The 18721-nt window shown below is 50.9% G+C and overlaps 6 protein-coding genes across 6 annotated transcripts; 5 read left to right on the top strand and 1 right to left on the bottom strand.

Annotated features, from left to right (window-relative positions):
• Window positions 1-949: 949 nt before the first annotated feature.
• Window positions 950-1709, top strand: BO94DRAFT_563431 (uncharacterized protein; the record flags this gene model as incomplete). Its single annotated transcript, XM_025614357.1, has 3 exons — window positions 950-985; window positions 1017-1491; window positions 1561-1709. 3 exons carry the CDS (start codon window positions 950-952, stop codon window positions 1707-1709), a joined length of 660 nt encoding a protein of 219 aa, XP_025470630.1.
• Window positions 1710-2590: 881 nt separating this feature from the next.
• On the top strand, window positions 2591-7283 carry BO94DRAFT_458570 (uncharacterized protein; the record flags this gene model as incomplete). The annotated part of the gene is made up of 4 exons (XM_025607801.1): window positions 2591-3834; window positions 4214-4382; window positions 6059-6185; window positions 6235-7283. The coding sequence occupies 4 exons, from the start codon at window positions 2591-2593 to the stop codon at window positions 7281-7283; spliced, it is 2589 nt and encodes an 862-aa protein (XP_025470629.1).
• Window positions 7284-8111: 828 nt separating this feature from the next.
• On the top strand, window positions 8112-10124 carry BO94DRAFT_531860 (ATP-binding protein). Its single transcript, XM_025610993.1, has 2 exons — window positions 8112-9601; window positions 9667-10124. The coding sequence occupies exons 1-2, from the start codon at window positions 8126-8128 to the stop codon at window positions 9976-9978; spliced, it is 1788 nt and encodes a 595-aa protein (XP_025470628.1). The 5' UTR covers window positions 8112-8125; the 3' UTR covers window positions 9979-10124.
• An 870-nt stretch (window positions 10125-10994) lies between these two features.
• On the top strand, window positions 10995-12540 carry BO94DRAFT_531858 (putative mitochondrial carrier protein (Rim2)). Its single transcript, XM_025610992.1, has 4 exons — window positions 10995-11251; window positions 11301-11357; window positions 11420-12071; window positions 12119-12540. The coding sequence occupies exons 1-4, from the start codon at window positions 11121-11123 to the stop codon at window positions 12326-12328; spliced, it is 1050 nt and encodes a 349-aa protein (XP_025470627.1). The 5' UTR covers window positions 10995-11120; the 3' UTR covers window positions 12329-12540.
• Window positions 12541-13403: 863 nt separating this feature from the next.
• Window positions 13404-15492, top strand: BO94DRAFT_531857 (putative GABA permease (Uga4)). Its single transcript, XM_025610991.1, has 7 exons — window positions 13404-13648; window positions 13693-13838; window positions 13884-13931; window positions 13977-14124; window positions 14168-14787; window positions 14835-15219; window positions 15265-15492. The coding sequence occupies exons 1-7, from the start codon at window positions 13558-13560 to the stop codon at window positions 15438-15440; spliced, it is 1614 nt and encodes a 537-aa protein (XP_025470626.1). The 5' UTR covers window positions 13404-13557; the 3' UTR covers window positions 15441-15492.
• A 119-nt stretch (window positions 15493-15611) lies between these two features.
• On the bottom strand, window positions 15612-16205 carry BO94DRAFT_582288 (putative GPI anchored protein; the record flags this gene model as incomplete). Its single annotated transcript, XM_025615467.1, has 1 exon — window positions 15612-16205. The coding sequence occupies one exon, from the start codon at window positions 16203-16205 to the stop codon at window positions 15612-15614; it is 594 nt and encodes a 197-aa protein (XP_025470625.1).
• Between the last annotated feature and the right edge of the window lie 2516 nt (window positions 16206-18721).

Below are 18721 nucleotides of genomic sequence, written 5' to 3'. Positions count from 1 at the left end.
CACGGAGGCAAGTCTGTTGCGACCATCGGGTAGACGTCATGGAAAAATGGATCCGCATGGCACCTGCTGGGGTCGGAGACGATAAGAGGCCAGGGAAGATGTAACCTTATCTGGCCGGCAACAGAGTCGATGACGCATCTCGTTCCAGCGGTCCGGTCTAGGCTTTGCAGTGAGTGTTTCTCATCAATGTGGTCAACGGTCAGCAGTCAAATGTAAATAGCTGACAGACCCCACAGCCTCTGCGTGTCAGGAACAGCGTCGTGTTTTTCCCTGGTCAGGAACACGCCTGCTCGGAGTAAGATCGGCCAACAATGAAGCCTGGACCTCAATGATCGGCCCGAAACTGGCTGAAGCCAAGCAGACTTTGCTGTGACAATTGTAACGTTGTTGTACCTGATGACTTTATCGGGGGCAATGACAAGGCGGAGTGAGATTGCCTGAAGAGAGGGATATGGTGTTCACATGAAGATGACTTCATTTCACAGCCCCTCTTCAGTCACGTGGCCTCATGTGTTTCCAAGACAACAATTCAGCACAATCTCTGTCCTTGATGATAATCATTGTAGGAACCCTCAAGTACAAGGTTTGTCACAACCTCTAAGGCTCAAGAAAGTTACAAGCGTGGTTCCATAATTGGTCGGTGATAGCTTCAACATCCTATTCAGATATCCTGAAAGCAATATAATAAAGGGACCGCTAATTCCTAACCAGCCATTGCGATACGTAAACAATCTTTTAAGCATAATGGTGCCCCATTTTCTGGCCTGTCATAGTGCTCATCTACCGGGGTCTCCTGCCATGGATCATGTCAGCCACTTGAATGGATAACATAAGCGGAGACCATGCCTTGGGTCTTACCCACGTATCCTTTCAAAATTCATGATCTCTTTCAAGATAGCTTTGTTTCTCTATGCGCAGGAAAATATCTTAACTACTGGCAAGCTTCTCTATGACAACAGCAGCGGTGTTTGGCTGTACAGGAGCGGTGGGCTCCCAAATTCTCGCTACCCTCCTAGTTCCCATCAATCAAGACTATCTCGAGGAGACTCCCCAAACTTCAGTCATCTAAGCTCCAAGCCCTCGAGGAAAGCGACGTCTCAAAATTGGCTGGCATGGTTGCCTCTCTGTCCCCTAAGCCGTCATTGGTCTTTAACGCAGTCGGCACGACAAGAGCGGCAGCTGGCGGAATCCAGAATCAGTGGAAGATCGATCATGACTCGTGCATCGAGAACGCCCGAGCAGCCAAAGATGCGGGTGTGAAGACGTACGTAATTATCTCCAGTGCTGGGACCAGAGGCGTTTTCTCTGGCTACGTGCCTTGCTCGAAGATGAAGGTTGGGGTGGAGGATTCTATCAAGGAGCTCAACTTCGAAAACTCAATTATTTTGAGGCCGGGGATGATCCTCGGAAGTGATACACCAAAGGCACCATTGTCGGAGAGCATTGTGGGAAACCTCGATAAGTTGGGACAGGGTGTTCAGGATTTGATAGGTATGGCGAACCAAATAAATGATTGGATCTCCGAAGACTCTGGTTCTAAACTGTAGCCTGTGGGTCAAGATCAGACTATCATCGGTCGAGCAGCGGTGGCGGCTGCTCGAATGGTCGCAGAAGGGAGAGCGCTGTCGAAATATTGGGTTGTCGAGATGGCGGATATCGTCAAGTTGGGAAAATATCTAGAAGCTATAATGCTCCGTTTGTTGTGTTGAAAATATCATGATGAAGCCATCATATAAGCTTAGATACTAGTAGATCAGCTGATCTGCCGGCGGAGCAGGCAAGAATAGCCAGTCCGATTTCTCCCTCCCTCCGCTCCAGGTCACGTTCGTCATTTGATCACCGCAAGCGCAGCCCTTGCATCTCTGGGATGATAGTCTTTCCATACTGGTCCAGCCATAAGATCAAAAGTTCTCATCAGAAAGGAATTTTAATGTGGCATTCCAGGCCTAGGGTTCTCCCAAGCCTAGGCTTTCACTAAAGTCAGCCCTCTCCTCTGCTGGTGGGCTCGATAGAACCCTTCGATGACACGGTAGCACCATGAAGATAGTTGAGCATGTGCATGGGATGGGTGAGCATACTTCATGAGGAGTCGGAATAAGATACTGGGATGAAGATGTCATGGTTCATGAGTGGGGAGACGCCACAGTGCAAAGGTGAAGTCAATTCGGATCTCTAGGGAATCGGTCAGGGGAAGTGGAAGCAAGCCTCTGACGTACTTCCCGACGGCAAACATAACCTTCCTTATACTAATAACTTCGTCTATTTACAGTTCTATACCTTCGATCGTACCGCTTCGACCGGACCTTTGACCAGACCGGATCCCAAAGACCCCCTCTCACCACCAATGCTGAGGCCTAGACCTTACACATACATCCCGAGGCAGAATCACAAGACGACCATTACCATTATCCTATAACAGAGCTAATTGATTCCAGCCCGGTATACATCAATCATACCCTACACGTCACGGTGACTGTCTTGCACATGTTTGGTACTTGATTTATTGGGTCGAACCTCCCAGCTGGCTATTCCTGAAAACACAAATATCAGCTTCCGCGCCCTTGGATTGAACATAATGAGCACTTCAACCATGCTGAGCTTCTTGCACTTGCCCCATCGCTCATCTAACACCGAGTCCAGCTGTCCAACTTCGAATATGCGCTACGCAAAAATTGTGAACGAGCTTGTTGAATTGCTCAACAAATCGTTTCCTTACGCTTCGGGAATGGAGGCCCTTGAACAAGCCATCCAGTCTGCTCGTGCTCACAAAATCCCTGAGATGGACAGTTACGGTCTTATATCTGCCGCGGGATTTTTGAACTTCGCAACCTGGCTGGTTGATGGATGGATTCCCACCGAGTCAGCTAAGGGACGGGATATCTACTATGTCCTGTGCATCTTCTATTTTGTATTTGATCAAGTACCGCTCAAGGACTGCCAAACCGCGATTAGGCCTGAAAACGTGGGAAAGGATCTGTCGGAGCTCTCCCAGTGGATAGTGGATTTCGCCCAAGAAGTCGGGAATCACATGAACAGACCAGAGTCTCTGAACGAAGCATCACTCACGACCTTTTGGAACGCTCCGAGTTTCCACCTATCCGAGGCTGACGAATCTAAAACCGAGGGGGGGAAATGGAGGAACTTCAACGACTTCTTCTCTCGTCATCTCAAAGATGGCGCCCGGCCTATTGACGGGGAAGGCGACGACGGGATCGCTGTATTTCCAGCGGACTCAACCTTTTCTGGGTATTGGGAGATCACGGATGATTCAATGGTAGAGCTGAAAGGTCTACCTTGGCATATTGGGGATCTCCTGGGTCCATACAAATCCGAATACGGGGACTCTTTCAAGGGCGGTATCTGGCTACATTCCTTCTTAAACACGTTCGACTATCATCGCCAACATGCTCCGGTGGGCGGTACAATCAAGGTAATTGACGTTATTCCTGGTGCGGCTTACCTGGACGTTGAGTATCAGAAAGACACTCGTTCCCTTGTGCCAAAACGCCCCATGCGCCCAATCTACTCTTCGGGACCCGTTTTCAGGGGAGCTGAAGCGACCGATAAAGAAGGATACCAGTTTCTGCAAGCACGGGGTATCATCATCATTGAAAACGACAAGCTTGGCACGGTTGCTGTGCTGCCAATTGGTATGGCGCAAGTTTCTTCCGTGGTAGTCAGGGACGACCTTGAACCAGGGTCCAGCATCAAGAAAGGCGATGAAATCTCGCACTTCGAGTTCGGAGGGTCGGATATAGTGGTGATGTTCCAGGAGAACAAAATTGACATCAAGAGTCTGCCGCAGCCATTGTCACGCAAACCGGAAGAGCGCTTGTATGAGCACCACAATTACGGGGAGATGCTCGCCAGAGCCAAGACCAAGGGCAAATCCTAGACCGGCGTCTTGCAAAAGTATTTCGTGTTTTTCTTCGGCGGAGTTAGGGATCCTATTCAAACGACAGATTGCCAACAAACAAAGGATCTTGCAGTCATGCGTATCTATGTTGTGATTACAGACAGATTGTTCAACCATAGTATGTATTCCACGGATATCTCCAAAGTGTGATGGTGCTTGTAGTGAATGACCTTCAGTAAAGCCTGGCTTAAGTAGATAGCAAGAACTGGTAAGTTGTGCGCTATTCAAGAAGACCAGAACCGGGGAGGGTATATATTGTTCTTACTGCTTGAAGGAAACTCCATTCATGCACTTCAGACATAGTAGTAGTAGCTCCTTCCCGGATCATACCTTCCTATTTTGTGGAAGGGGTTTATCGAATCCCGCCCATATTTCCACGGCACCAAAAAAAAGGGCCCTGTGTTCATTCTCTACCTTATCACTTTTGCGTCCTGAGGATATTCATAGACTCTATCACATTTATCCAGTCCTTTGCGTATTACTCTACCCTTGTCTTCGTCCAGTCGGCATTCCTGATGGATTTCAACGATCAACAACGGGATATGGCCTCCATTTCAAATCCAACTCCGGACAACTCGGTTCAGAGCGAAGATCCCTGGTGCATCAACGACCGACGTAGGGTCAATATGCCTGGGCACCTTGGTCAGCTTCCTTTCTCGGCATAGGCAGTACATTCTTCTCGCTAATCCTTCCCAGAGGAACTTTTAGCTGCGCAGGAGCAGTTGACTGATGGTAATATCGCTAGTGAGACCCAGTCGTATTGCCGGCTGTCCATAATCATGACATACCTGCCACTCGCTGTGCTCACGACTAAATCGGCACAAGGCTCCTATCTACCACCTCGTCCAATGCAGATGCCGCTCGATACTATTCTAAGTTCATTTTACTGGGCGAATCCATTTCAGGAACATGGAAATAAATTGCACTCCTGCAGCATTCAAGCAGATTACATCCTGATGTTCGGTTCATTCACCTCCCTGGATACGAATCTCATTGTGGTCAGATCGGCGGCTTTGAATGAAGACCGGTTACGACCGCCGCTTGAGCAGATGTGTAAGTCATCGTCTAATGGAATGTTCATGAAACCTTTCTGATATATTAATGGAACAGGTGCATTGCATCATGATCGAAGATTGGCTGGCCGGGATGCCGATATCTATGGGATCACTACAGATAGCTACATTTGGATCTTTGAGCATCTGGACAACAAGAGCAAGGTACATCACCCCATCACTACGTGTATAAATACACAGACTAACCGATTTCTCCACCAGTTGACGCGCCGGGTGTTCGATTGGGAGAACGGGCAGGGGCTAGAAATTCTCAACCATATTGCTCACATCCTGGACCAGGCAGCTACAAGGGCATTGAGGTCACGCGACAGCACTCATTGAGGTTGATAGTATCGGCACTGATGATATTGTTTCCAGAAAGTCCACTGAGATTGTCTCGTGGTACTTTACTGTGTTAGATAGAAGAAGAGTACTAGGTCCTGGCCTGCGGGAAGCCCCCAGCCCAAGGCATTGTGAAGCGCCTTAGTAAGCAACATGCATTTAAAGAGCTTCGTCAAGCGCATGTAAAGGGCTACTAAAGGGCTCCATCGAGCGTTACTAAAGGGCTCTGTTGAGCGCTCCTAAAGGGCTCTGTTAAGCGCTTTTAAAGGGCTCAGTCAAGTACTTAAAAACGCAGTACTTAATTCAGACCTACAGTCTGAATATAGACTGGGGGGCCTTCCCCCCCCCAGACCCCCTCCGAGACCCTTGTTAGGCTGAAGCGGTGAGTACAAGCAATATAGTTTAAGTCACGTTACGAGTGAATCGAACAACCAATCAGGAAGCTGAAATTGAGCAAACTATCGGACCAATGAGAAGTCTTGGAGCTGGAAACTTCCCTAGTAGGACTGAACCTAGTATTGCTCAGCGCTAGCGCGCTTCGCAAATTAATATATCCGGCTGAATAGCCGTGGATCTCCCGAGAGTTCGCTAGTCCTGCTTAGGCATAGTTAGTGTGGCGCTAAGGAAGAATGTGGCTGACATCAGCCATCGCACCACCTCACTTTCTCTCACTTTCTCTCCAAACCTGTGGATGATTCCCCCGACTTGGCCGCTTAATTTTTGCGCAGTCATTGGCCAGTAGATATAGTATACCATGCCACCGCAAACTCGAGGGGCGCAGGAGAGCGAATCCGTGGAAAAGGAAAGACGGAAACCTGTCCGCCGTGACCCAGAGAGGAGACGGCAACAGAACATTCGAGCCCAGCGGAAATACCGTAAGTGCGGGTCTTTTTGAGAAAAGGTGAGTACTGATTATCTGTCTAGGAGAAAAGCTGCGCGAGCGCATGAGCCACCTGGAAGCGCTTGCAGAAGCTACTGTACAGACGCCCGCCGTTGAAAGAGTACCCGCTGCGGGCACAGGCCCATGCAGCACACCAACTAATCTTTTTACGGAAAGCCTCCCAGCTTATGATGCTTCGGACGTATCTATTTCTAGTGTATCTGTGGCGACTCTGGGGGAATGCCAACACCTTATCCAACAACCCGATAACACTCCCTCGGCACTAACAACCCACGTCCCACATTCCGGTGGACCCCCATCAACGTTGGATGTGTGGGACCCCACCCCATACATCGATCCTTCCCTGCTCGCTCTCGATAAACCCAATGACAGCCTTGAGCTATACTGGACGACCACCATCGATTGCGGCTGCTCCAGCCCACACTACCGCGTATGGACAGAATGCGCAAACCCACATGGCGAGGTCAGGATATTCAGATTTGGATCGAGTGCACCCATAGCCGATCCATATGCCAACAATCTTCGCATTGATAGAGTCTGCACTGTGGCTGCACTGTATACTCTCGTAACGCATCTTGGAATTGACGAGGAGGTGCTCTGTGCTGACGAAGCGCTCTCACCATTCTTTCGGTCCACCGCGGGGTTGACGGATGATGTGACCAAAGCAAACATAATATCCACGGTTCAGGGAGCGTTCAAGGCCTTAAAGCCGGACTTGCGGCCGAGCAGTGAGCAAATAGCCGTCGAGCATCATCCATGGATAGATATTCTGCCCTTTCCGACGTTACGAAAGAACCTCATCACCCATCAGAAAGACATTGACGAGGATGACTTCTTCCACGACATGCTGACCGGTTTGGTATGTTGGGGAGGTGCGGGCATCGGGAAGAGGGATCGGCAGCTCTCCACTGGATATGCTTCGACGGGTACGCCATGGGATGTCCGTAGCTGGGAAGCAAAGGTATGGTTTTTGAAGAAGTATTGGATGTTGCTTGGTGGTGAAGATGGGGAACTTGTACGGCAGAGTGAGTGGTGGCGCAGTATCAGGGGAGACGACTCGATAGCCGCATAGTACATTCTAGAATTACATACCTTCAGTGACGATTTCCAGCTTTCTAGTATCGTTTTATACCATACCCTATGTTTGTCGGTCAACTTCTCCTCAAACTACGTATTACAGACTGTGCATTATCCCGAGGATATGGTCTAACAAATAGTGCTGTAGACAAATTCTCTGCAAAAAATCCTCCAAATGACAATGTCGCATTCCGGAAGTGACCTCCTCAGGCATTCGTAGATGGGGAATTCCATTGGATCCTCAGAGGGGTAACTCACTTGGGTTTCCCAACGTGTGCTGTGTTACCGGGCCAAATTTCCGCCGACTGGGTTTTCCTTGTGTACCTTCCAGCCTCCCCCCTCTCTCTTATCTTACTTCGAGGCCGCGATGCGTCGTATTTAGGTATTCTACCTCTACATTCACTCACTGATGCAAAAGAGTCGGTTTGATACAAGACTTGTGAGATTTAGCGGACATACTGCTGTTCAAGGTTTGTGTGGCTGCAATATTCACTCTTTGAGGCTGAGACTCACTAGCCTTTGCTCAAACAAACAGACAACGCACCCAACTGCCGTCTCCTACAACACTCAATGGAACGTCTCGAATACTGGACTTCGGGTTTTAAGCCAAACAGACCAATACCGCCTAACTCTGCTGTTGGAGCGGATTTTCATCCACCAGCAACAGAACGAAACACACCCACTACGGACGAACTACCCCGGCGACGTTTGGGATGTACAGGATATACGAGAAGAGGAGGTGGCCCCCAACCTTCCAGTATCCCATCAATACTCTATGATGCCCACCCGATGAATATTCCCAGCCCAGCATTGAACCCTAGGACAGGGATTTTGCCAATGGCCGATGCCACTTCTGCAGATTACGCCCCAGCAGGCTCTATATGCCAGGCTTGCCATCTTTATGAGACAAGTCCTGACAAGAGCTCTCGCACATCATGGACTAAAACACCCCCTACTGATCTGGTTGGACCAGCAGAGAATTCCGAGTCAGGCCAGTACGCGCTCCTCGTCCGAAATGTCAAGTGCTACAGCGGACGTAAGAACCTCGAGATACATTCGATCGTGGTACAGAGTGGCCATCTCAAACGTGTTCTGGCCGATGTCATGCGTGGCTATCCCCGTCTCACCATGGAACTCGAGCGCGTCGAATTTGCCAGTCCCTTTGAGCCGTTTGTCCACCGCTGGAAGAAGTTCACCAAAGCCAGAGACACTGAGTCTGACGAGGCGGTCAAAGCCCACATCGATTTGCTGTACAATATTTTGGAAGGAGAGCTGCACGACGTTATCTCTCGCAAGAACGATCTGGTCCGCAACGGTGTGATGACTTATGACTCGCTCTGGACGATCTTCGAGCCCCATCAGGCCGTTTTCAGCATCGTTAACGGCCGCAGGCGTATCTTCAAGATGGAATCCAGCGAGGTCGACCCCTTCTCGAGAACCTTCGTAATTGCCGCGACCTATGTTGATTTTGACGGAACCAAATTCGGGCACATGCCGCATCACCTTTTCATCCCATACTACGAGGGCACCAAGCCCATTATGTCGTTGTCGGTATTCCCTCTTGTATACCATGGCGACCAAGCCCTCATTCGCAAGGATCTGATCTCCCGTGGAAAGCTCTGGTCCGAGTACAAAGGCCATCACTACAAGCAGTACGAAGGCCTAGCTCTAACTAAAGGTACGAATGGCTACAACGTCAAAAGCCGCATCATCATCGACGCAGAGGCATACAAAACCTTTAACCCCAGCGATTCCTTAGCCGTCTCCGGAAATATATCCGACAAACTAACAGACAACCACTTGTTAATCGCAGCCCCCGTTCTGCGTGGCTACTCCCTCAAAGACAAAAGATGGCTGGAATTCTTCATCGACGGCGTATCCGACATTGTCTGGAACGCGCGAGCCTTTGACTCCCTGGTCCTTCCCCATGGCCATCACGATCTGAAGGAGCTAATCCTTGCCTTTGCCCAGACCCAGTCTAGTAACCTCGACGTCTTCGACGACGTCATCCAAGGCAAAGGCCGCGGAGTCGTCATGCTGCTCAGCGGATCCCCAGGGGTCGGCAAGACCCTCACAGCCGAAAGCGTCGCTGAAGTCATGCAAGTCCCTCTCTACGTCCTCAGCGCCGGCGATCTAGGCACCAGTGCATCGCGCGTGGAAGAGAACATGAAACCCGTCCTCCGCATGGTTCCAAAATGGGGTGCCATTCTCCTTCTCGATGAAGCCGATGTCTTCATGCAAGCACGCGATCAAAGCGATCTGCAGCGAAATGAACTCGTCTGTGTGTTCTTGCGACTACTCGAATACTACGAGGTAGCCTCCCCCTCCCCAACACCACAACATCATCAAATTCAACTAACACACTAAACACAACCTAGGGGATCCTCTTCCTAACAAGCAACCGCGCCGAAACCATCGACCGGGCATTCGAATCTCGCATCCACATCTCCCTCCGATACCCAGACCTCAATGCCAACTCCCGCCGCCAGATCTGGATTCAGCTCCTTGGCGACTCGGTCAAATTGAGATTCTCTGAGCAACAACTTGACGAGTTGGCAGGTCATAACTTGAACGGAAGACAGATAAAAAATGTGCTCAAAACCGCTAGTCTTCTTGCTCGTCGGCAGGAAATGGTTCTGTGTCATGGACATATTCAGACTGTCTTAAGAGTGAGGGCGGCGCATTCTTAGTTAGATTGATTAATTGGTTGGGTAGGTAGAGTGAAGGAGGCATTTATTCGTTCTTCGTCTTTATATGAATTTGTTTGTCTTTGGGTTTCCTGCTCTAAAGATTTGATTGGTTCTAAGGATGGTCGTCCACGCATAATACTTACTTGACTGATAGTTTCACATTTTCATGTGAGATAGAGATTCTTTCGGGTGATCAAGCTTAGACGATGTATCTATTGCGATGAATTTATTGGCTATTACTGAGCTACATTCCTCTCATTGATCATAGTGTGATACATTGGAGGTTTTACTTGGTCGACAACATGTAGAATTTCCCTCGATCGTTTTGTCTCTTGGGGTTATTTGGGTCCGTCGTTCATTTCAGCAAATTTGTGATATTTTCCATGCTACAAACATATAAACTCGGCTTACCGCCTAACATACCTCGTTTTTGTAGTGACATGAAAGAATAGAGTGGCAGGTAAATCGAATACAGGGGATTTAAGGATGCCATTGGACAGGTATATATTTTCATGCTGGGATTCTATACTAGTAGCATTAGATAGATAAGATAACTGCGGGTACAAAGCCGTGAAGAAAAGCCCCATGCTATGAAACTGTGAAGTACCTGCTGACTACCACAGGTTGTCTTGAATGTCTGCCTCTGGGTCATGGTGAATCTGGAGAAACCGTACAAACCGGTTCCTGTTCCCTTGACTGGATGGGGAATGCCGTGGGGCCGCCGAGGGGTGGGGCCGCCTGACTAAGGCAAGCCGGACAGATCGCCCCGACACGCCAGAGTAAGCAGCATTTGTTGATGTATGAGTTGCTATACTCGGTAGTCAAGGGTATTGCAGGTTGATGCCGATTGACTTGAGCGCGTTAAATAGCTACGAGTGAATTGGGTAAAGTAGCTTTTGAAGTGGGAACCGCCGCTAGGAATGAGCGGACCTGAATGTCAGATCACATGACCGTGACGGATGGCCAGACCGCCTGGGATTCGCCGCTCGTATTTATTCCTGCAAAAAAAACTTTCCTGATCTCGTCCAGGTCAGGCAAATCCCCTGCATCCCCCGGTCCCTTCTTGGCCTCTGGAGTCTTCTGTCCATCAAGTGCCTCTGAGCAGACAGGAAGACACTTACGATATCACCCACCTCGGCAAGATGCAGCCCGTTGCTCACCAGTCGGGAGGCGCGTCTGGAGATCCGCTTCCGCCGACACTGCCGACCGAGACATTTCAAGAGAAGGCCAGCGTGTCTAGCCTGGGATCATGGTCCCATTTGATCGCCGGCGCGTGAGTTGTCCTGATGCTCTGCTGGGAGCTGAATACTGATGATTAATAGGTCCGGTGGTATGGTCACAGCGATTGTCACGAGTCCTCTTGATGTTCTTCGCACCCGGTAGGATACCTGTTCGTCCTTTGCACACGAGCTTTGCACGCTAATACACTCTTTCTTTTCAGCTTGCAAACCGATTATTACCAGACACAGGCCACGAACCGTCCGCTTCCCATACAACCGCACATCCGCCAGTCATTCGTCCGGTCTTCGATTCACCATTTCCGTGAGACATTTGGCATCCTCTTCTCCATCCACCGGGTTGAAGGATGGCGGGGTATGTTCAAAGGCCTGGGTCCTAGCCTGACGGGCGTTGTCCCGGCCAGTGCGGTGAAGTTTTACACATATGGCAACTGCAAACGCCTCCTGCCGGAAATCCTGGGATGCGACAAGGATACAACTCTTGTGCATGCCATGTCCGCCGCATGCGCTGGTATCGCCACCGGATCTGCCACCAACCCCATCTGGGTGGTGAAGACCCGTCTCCAGCTCGACAAAGCCGGAGCTCGTCGATACAAGGGCAGTCTGGACTGTGTCAAGCAGATCATGAAGCACGAGGGTCCCAAGGGGCTTTACCGAGGCTTGACGGCCAGCTACCTGGGCACTATCGAGACCACGCTGCACCTGGCCATGTACGAGCGGATCAAGGGGGTTATTTCGAAGAAGGTCGATCTAGACAACAACTCGGAAACGAATCACTTTGTCCAGGGTCTTGCTTTGAGTGGAGCGTCAGGATTGTCGAAGTTGTTTGCTTGCTTGATTGCGTATCCTCATGAGGTGAGTCCAACGCTGTGAACCCGCCAGGACGAGTCTGACAAATGCAGGTTATCCGAACTCGGCTTCGACAGGCCCCGATGGCGGACGGTCGTCAGAAGTATACCAGCATTCTGCAGTGTGCGCGGTTGATTCTGAAGGAGGAGGGTGTGATTGCGCTGTACGGCGGTCTGACGGCGCACCTTCTCCGGACGGTGCCGTCGGCGGCGATCACCATCGGGACATACGAGCTGGTTCTCAAGGTCCTCGAAGGACGCTAAGGCGTGGTGTAATGGACGAGGCCAGCCCTCGCGACTTCCCTTCTCATGTATTATAGACTGTACGATAAAAGTGGCACATAGATACCCTGTAATAATGATGTGAACAGCAACGACAGCTAGGGTTGTTTGGCGACACGGAGTTTGCATCAATCAGGGCCGTTTGTATATTACATATTTTGCGGATGATTTTCTAGCAACGTGAATGTCAATGATATGATTTTGTATTTGTTGTGTGGTTAACGTACCGCTGTAGTCTGGAGTATGCACGTCATGGAAAGAGAGCCAGGCGAAGTATGGTTCACTATTGGACTCCAGGAAGTAGTTGGGGAACTAAGTTTGGCCATGGTTCCGTGGCGCTCCTGAGTGGAGTTGCGAAGCGCAGTGAAGACTGAAGTTTGAGTCGACGGGCGCGGGACATGGCCGAAGACTTGGTTCCTAGCTGCATTGCGTACATACAGTATACGGCGTGTTTACCCGTTAGCTCTTCGCTTGTCCGAATTAGCCTGGCTGGAGATTGTATCCGTCGGCCTAACAGTAACCAGCGTAGTGACGGGCGGCATTGTGCGATGAGATCGAGCATCGACTATCGAGGGGTTAACCTGTTACTAGCCTGGGAGCCTGGGGTCTAGACGGGGGTTAGTGGCAGTAAACCAGGGACCGGGTTGGCCGCAGTCTCACTCGGGTGGGCCCGATTGCCTTTGCACCGCGCCGCCCATTGTATAGCACTGCTTCCCTGTGTTTCTTGCTGAAGACGCACCTGGTAAGTCCATGTATCTGCATGTCGTCTGATCTTATCCATCGCAGATGAGGATCCGGCGCGATGAACCGAATTTTGCTCGTGTGCCACGGTCTCCAGGGCCAGTGGCAGTGGCACAATGCGTCTCGCAGCCGGTGATCGGCGACCCACGACATCCCCCATGTGGGGAGCCGAAGTGAGGAGATGAAGAGGTCCGTGGAAGAAGATTCCCCCAGCACCAGACAGGCAGGTCGCCAGCATTCCAGGGATATCCTGACATTCCCTGTCCTTTCTTTCCATCACCTTGACAGCCGGTGCAGCAAGTCTGGCCGTTCACGCAGACAACTTGGTCCGTGGCTTGGCAAACTCAATCCGATCCCTATAACTGCTGCTCCCCGTCACCACCTCGACTGCAATCTTTTGTTCTTGGACTTCTTCGACCACCGTGTCTTGCAGCTCGATTCCGCCTGGTAATCGCGCGCATACCGAGGCAATGGTCGCAAAGGCTTCACCCACGGCCCTCTCGGCCAACTCGGGGGCGGAGGAGGCTGGACTCGCGGGTCCGGGGGATTCGCAACTGCTGGGTAAGTTTGCGACCGGTCTGAGGCGACATTGCTAACCAGAGCAGCCAAACTCGGCTACAAGCAGGAACTCCGTCGCCAGTATTCCACCGTGCAAATCTTCGCCGTCGCGTTCAGTATCATGGGACTAGTGCCCTCGATTGCATCCACCATAGCGTTTTCCTTACCGGCTGGGCCTGCGGGGATGGTTTGGGTACTATATTCTTTCTTGATTGTTGAACAGCGCTGATGGATATAGGGTTGGCTTACTGCGAGTATTTTGATTTTCTTTGTTGGATTGGCTATGGTAGGGCCCCCTTGACCTTGTCGAATTACGCTAACACAGGTATAGGCCGACATGGCATCGGCAATGCCCACCGCGGGAGGTTTATACTGGTGGACGCATTACTTTGCGGGGAAGAAGTATAAGAATGCGTTGAGTTTCTTGGTGGGCTACAGCAACACCATGGGATTGATCGGTGGAATGTGCTCTGTGGATTGTATGTCTGACTGAACCCCGCGAGGACTGCTGCTAATTTTTAGACACTCTCTCGCTTATGATCCTCGCCTGCGTTTCGATTGCCCGCGACGGCAACTGGTCCGCTTCCAACGGTACCATTTACGGCGTTTATGTCGGCCTGATCCTTGTTCACGCCTTGTGTGGCATCTTCTCGGGCCCTATCATGCCGCGCATTCAGACTTTCTGCATCTACATCAACATCGCCATCATTATCGCCACCGTGATCGCCCTTCCCGTGGGCAAGGTCTCCCGCGGGGATTTCCTTAACCCCGGCAGTTATGTCTTTGGACACGTGGACAACGACACCTCGTGGCCGACGGGATGGACCTTCATCCTTGCATTCCTGGCGCCGATCTGGTCGATCGGATTCTTTGACTCGTGCGTGCACATGAGCGAGGAGGCCTTGCATGCGGCCAAGGCGGTACCCCTGGGCATTATCTGGTCTTCAGGATGTGCATGCGTGCTGGGATTCTTAGTGCTGAGCATTCTGGCGGCCGTAATGAACCAGGATGTGGATGCGACGATCAATACGGTGTTTGGACAGCCGATGGCGCAGATCTACTATGATGCGCTGGGCAAGAAAGGGGCACTCGGGTTTATGGGCGTGCTGATCGTGATTCAGTTCCTGATCGGGTTGAGCTTGGTAGGTGTCACACAGTGGTAACATGCCATGATGCTAACGATGTTAAGATTGTTGCTGCCTCCCGCCAGGCATGGGCCTTTTCCCGAGACGGCGCATTGCCGTTTTCCAACTACTTCCGTCATGTCAGCCGGCGTATTCGCTACCAGCCTGTGCGGGCCATTATTGGTCTTGTGGTGGTGTGTATTGTCTTCGGACTGTTGTGCCTGATCAACTCGGTGGCCGCGAATGCACTGTTCTCGCTGTTCGTGGCGAGCAACTACGTGGCATGGGGAACGCCGATCCTCTGCCGGCTGATCTGGGGAAAGGAACGCTTCCGTCCTGGCGAGTTCTACACGGGATGGCTCAGTCGGCCTATTGCGATAGTAGCCGTGGTATGGTTGGTGTTTGGATTGATTCTGTCGATGTTCCCAAGCACGGGGCCGAACCCAAGCCGTAAGTCTGCCGATCCTCATCTGGAAATCATACTAATGGCACTAGCGTCGGAAATGAACTACACGATTGTGATCAACGGGTTCGTCTGGATTGCCTGCATGACGTACTACTTTTTGTTTGCACGGAAGTGGTACACGGGGCCAAAGATGACTGTCGATGGTGTAGAGGGGGATTCAGATACCGAGTCGGGGAGCAAAAGCGACGAAGCTACCGTTCACTAGGTAGATATAGACAAAACATCATATAGTCTCATATAGAACCGAATATCTCATGTACATTATAGGTATCATAACCATCATATCCCTTCCTTCCTTCCTCCCCCAATGCCCCCCTTTTACGGAGTACATCCATTCACTTTCCCCCTTCAACTCCCATCCCCAGATCAACCCCATCTACAAAGCAACCATAACCCCCAACACCCCCACAACCCCCGCCCCCAATCCCATCCCCATGCCCATCCCCCCAACTCCAGGGGTGGCCCTCACCCCCGCCCCCTCGGAACTCGTACTCGTCGCACTCGCCCCCGTCGCACTCGCACTCGTCCCCGACCCCGTCGCAGTCGTCCTAACCGTACTAACCCCACTAACCGTCTCCGTCGCCGTCGCACTCCCGCCACTCCCCGTCAACGTCGTCGTATGTTCCCACTTGGAAGTAATATCCGACACCACATCCGAGGCCTTACTTCTCGCATCGGAGGCAATACTCGACGCATCGGACCGGATATCCGACGCCACGGAGGTGCCCCAGGATGCGGCATCAGAGGCATCGGATCGTGCGTCCGAGGCAACACTCGTGCCCCAGGATTCGGCTGCTGAGGCGATGCTCGTGCCCCAGGATTTTGCGTCCGAAGCGGCGGCTCCCGCGGCGGAGGTGATGTCGCCCCCGACGGAGGTAACGTCGCCGACTATGGAGGTTATGAGGTCGGCGGTTGTGAGGGAAGTCATGGCGAGAGTTAGGAGGGGGAGGAGGGTAGTGTGGTATTTCATTTTGGTGGTTGTGGTGGGTGTGGGTGTGAGGTGAGGTTGGGAGTTTGTAGTTTGTAGTGGATGTAGTATGCAGTGGTGTATGTATGTATGTATGTAGGAGTGATAATTACGCCCCGACAATATAATACGAAAGATAGACAGTAGATAGATAAACAAATAACTCAAACCGTTCTACCCCGGGGAGAACCCCCCAATTTATACCCCCCAATCCCTTTCTCCGCCGAGGCTCAAATAAGAATCAACTCGACCGAAATTCAGGGCCACCCTCCCCCAAAACAGACAAGAATAGCATCCCTCCTCCTACGTACCCAGCCACCGTGGCAATGCCCCCCCAAACCCACGAATCACACACCCCCGGGGCATTCTCACCATGGAGAAAGATGGTCAACGCACGCCGGCATTCGACGGGAAACACGGCAATGCGGGATCCACTATGAGGACATAACTGTTCTTGGGTCCACGCGTATACCCGGTTTTTGAATTTACCTAGTCTAGGCCTACGTAGGTACCTGGGAGGTGTTGTGTTAGGAATCATGTTGCCTGGGGAAAGTGACGTGTGTTGGTTGGGTTTTGAAACTGTCCGTTTTGCTATTTGTTGTGGGATGTGGCTTGGCTGTGGCGTGGTGAGGCTTGGCTTTTGTCATTTGCTGGTCAGTTGATTAGGATTTCACCAGGGGGATGCGGTGGGAGTAGTAACACTGCAGATGTAGGTTCCCGAAATAGATACATAGGTAGAGTATTTTCCGTGACTTCCGAAGCGAACCTTGGATGGGTACATTGGGGATGGTTGTTTGATTCGTGGGTGGTGTGGTGTGGTTGTGGCTGTTTTTGCCGTTGCCACCTACTTACTTACCTTACCTGGTCTGGTGGGTGGAAAATTATTGGGTTGACTTTTGTGTACTATGTTACTGTTGGATACGTTTACATACTATTCTCTGTGTTTGTGTTTATGTTGTACATTTGTTGGAACAGCAAAAACTATTGAATCTAAATAAATGCATGAATCCTGGGATGATCGTAGAATGACTTCAGTCGGGTATTTCGGCCCGGATGGAGCGATCGTCGGAGGTGTCGGGGTTGTCTAATTAGGCATGTTTCATGTGTTCCGATCGTCATTGGGGAACTCATCATGCCGTCTACTGCGGGATTGTGGTGGTTGGGCTGGATGGCTTCCGGGAGATCCGGGAATATACTGTGTAGTACATTTGAGATATTATACTACGGAGTCGGGTTGTCTGCTGGCAGGATGGGTTTGGGATCGAAAAGATTTTGATTGCGAGTGAACGAGTGTGTTGTCGTGTGCTGAATGCTGCATGCTGCATACTGTGGACCAGTGGCAGGTGTGTCAATTGAGTGGGTCAAACGTTTGCTGCGATGGAATGGGCCAGGCCTTGTGATTGCGTATCGTGGCTTTTCTATGGCTAGACCGATAGTCTTGGGGTTTGTCTATGGCATTTGCGGAAAGGAAAAGATGCTTAATGGATAGAGATATTAAGATGGCTAGATACAGAAGATGAGAATAACATGCACCACATCCTCGTGCTAACAGTCTGCTATACCAGTGCATCATGCTCCTATAGTTACAAAGATTACCCCATTCCTAAAAGACAATGAAAGCCACTGTGAGTTCTGGATCCTCAGCAGCAGACGTGAGCAGCGTTCTTCGGACACAAGATCGTGCCGAACATCTTCCACATCTTCAAGATGGTCCCGTATATGACATCTCATCTTCGAAAGGAGATAACGAACTTCACACGTGACGATGTGCAGCTTCTCTGGGGTACATGCGTGCGGGGTGTTGACAGTCATTCTGCTCCATGACATCCAGCGGAATATATGAAGATTCAACACTGGGTGACTCCTGCGTTGCCCTCGATTCTGACGACGTGAGAACATCGAACGTGTGGCTTGGGTTGGCGTGAGACGCAACCGACCTGACCGGAGTGTCTTCGTAGTGACTATAGGACATGTGGTTTATGCTGCCAAAACTCGATTGTGTATCCGCTCGCGAGGTTAAAGTCCGGCCACCATTATTGTATACTCATGTGGTATACTCAGGTGGCTCGATTCGGTATCAGCTCGCGACGCTAAGGTCCGGGGCACCATGATTTCTTCTCTACTCATGTGGTATACTCATGTGGGAGGATAGGGCACAGGACCACATGCACCGTGTCCACTCTATAACCCTCGCTATATCAAGACACCATCCTTATATTATTTGCATCGCGACAGGGAATCGTTCGAAGACCTTGCGTCCTGTCGACATGGCTGACTCAAAACGGTCGCGTAGTTGAAGGAAGCGATACTGAAAGGCACAACGGCCCTATATTGAACAGCTAGCTTGCATGACTGTAACTGAGGTGCAGGCCACCGAATGCTCTGGCTGAGACGTAGTGATCGTGATTCCGACTTTCTCGTAGAGTTGACGAAGAACCACCGGGTTCATCTCTTTTTAAGAAGCTCGCTATACCGGCTATCGTATAATGGGGGCATGGTTCCGACTTTCTCGTAGAGTT

The sequence above is a fragment of the Aspergillus sclerotioniger genome (assembly GCF_003184525.1).
Source record: "Aspergillus sclerotioniger CBS 115572 chromosome Unknown BO94scaffold_5, whole genome shotgun sequence".
Lineage (NCBI taxonomy): Eukaryota > Fungi > Ascomycota > Eurotiomycetes > Eurotiales > Aspergillaceae > Aspergillus > Aspergillus sclerotioniger.
The sequence above is the reverse complement of the archived record's forward strand: the minus strand, read 5'-3'. Positions and strand labels throughout refer to the sequence as shown.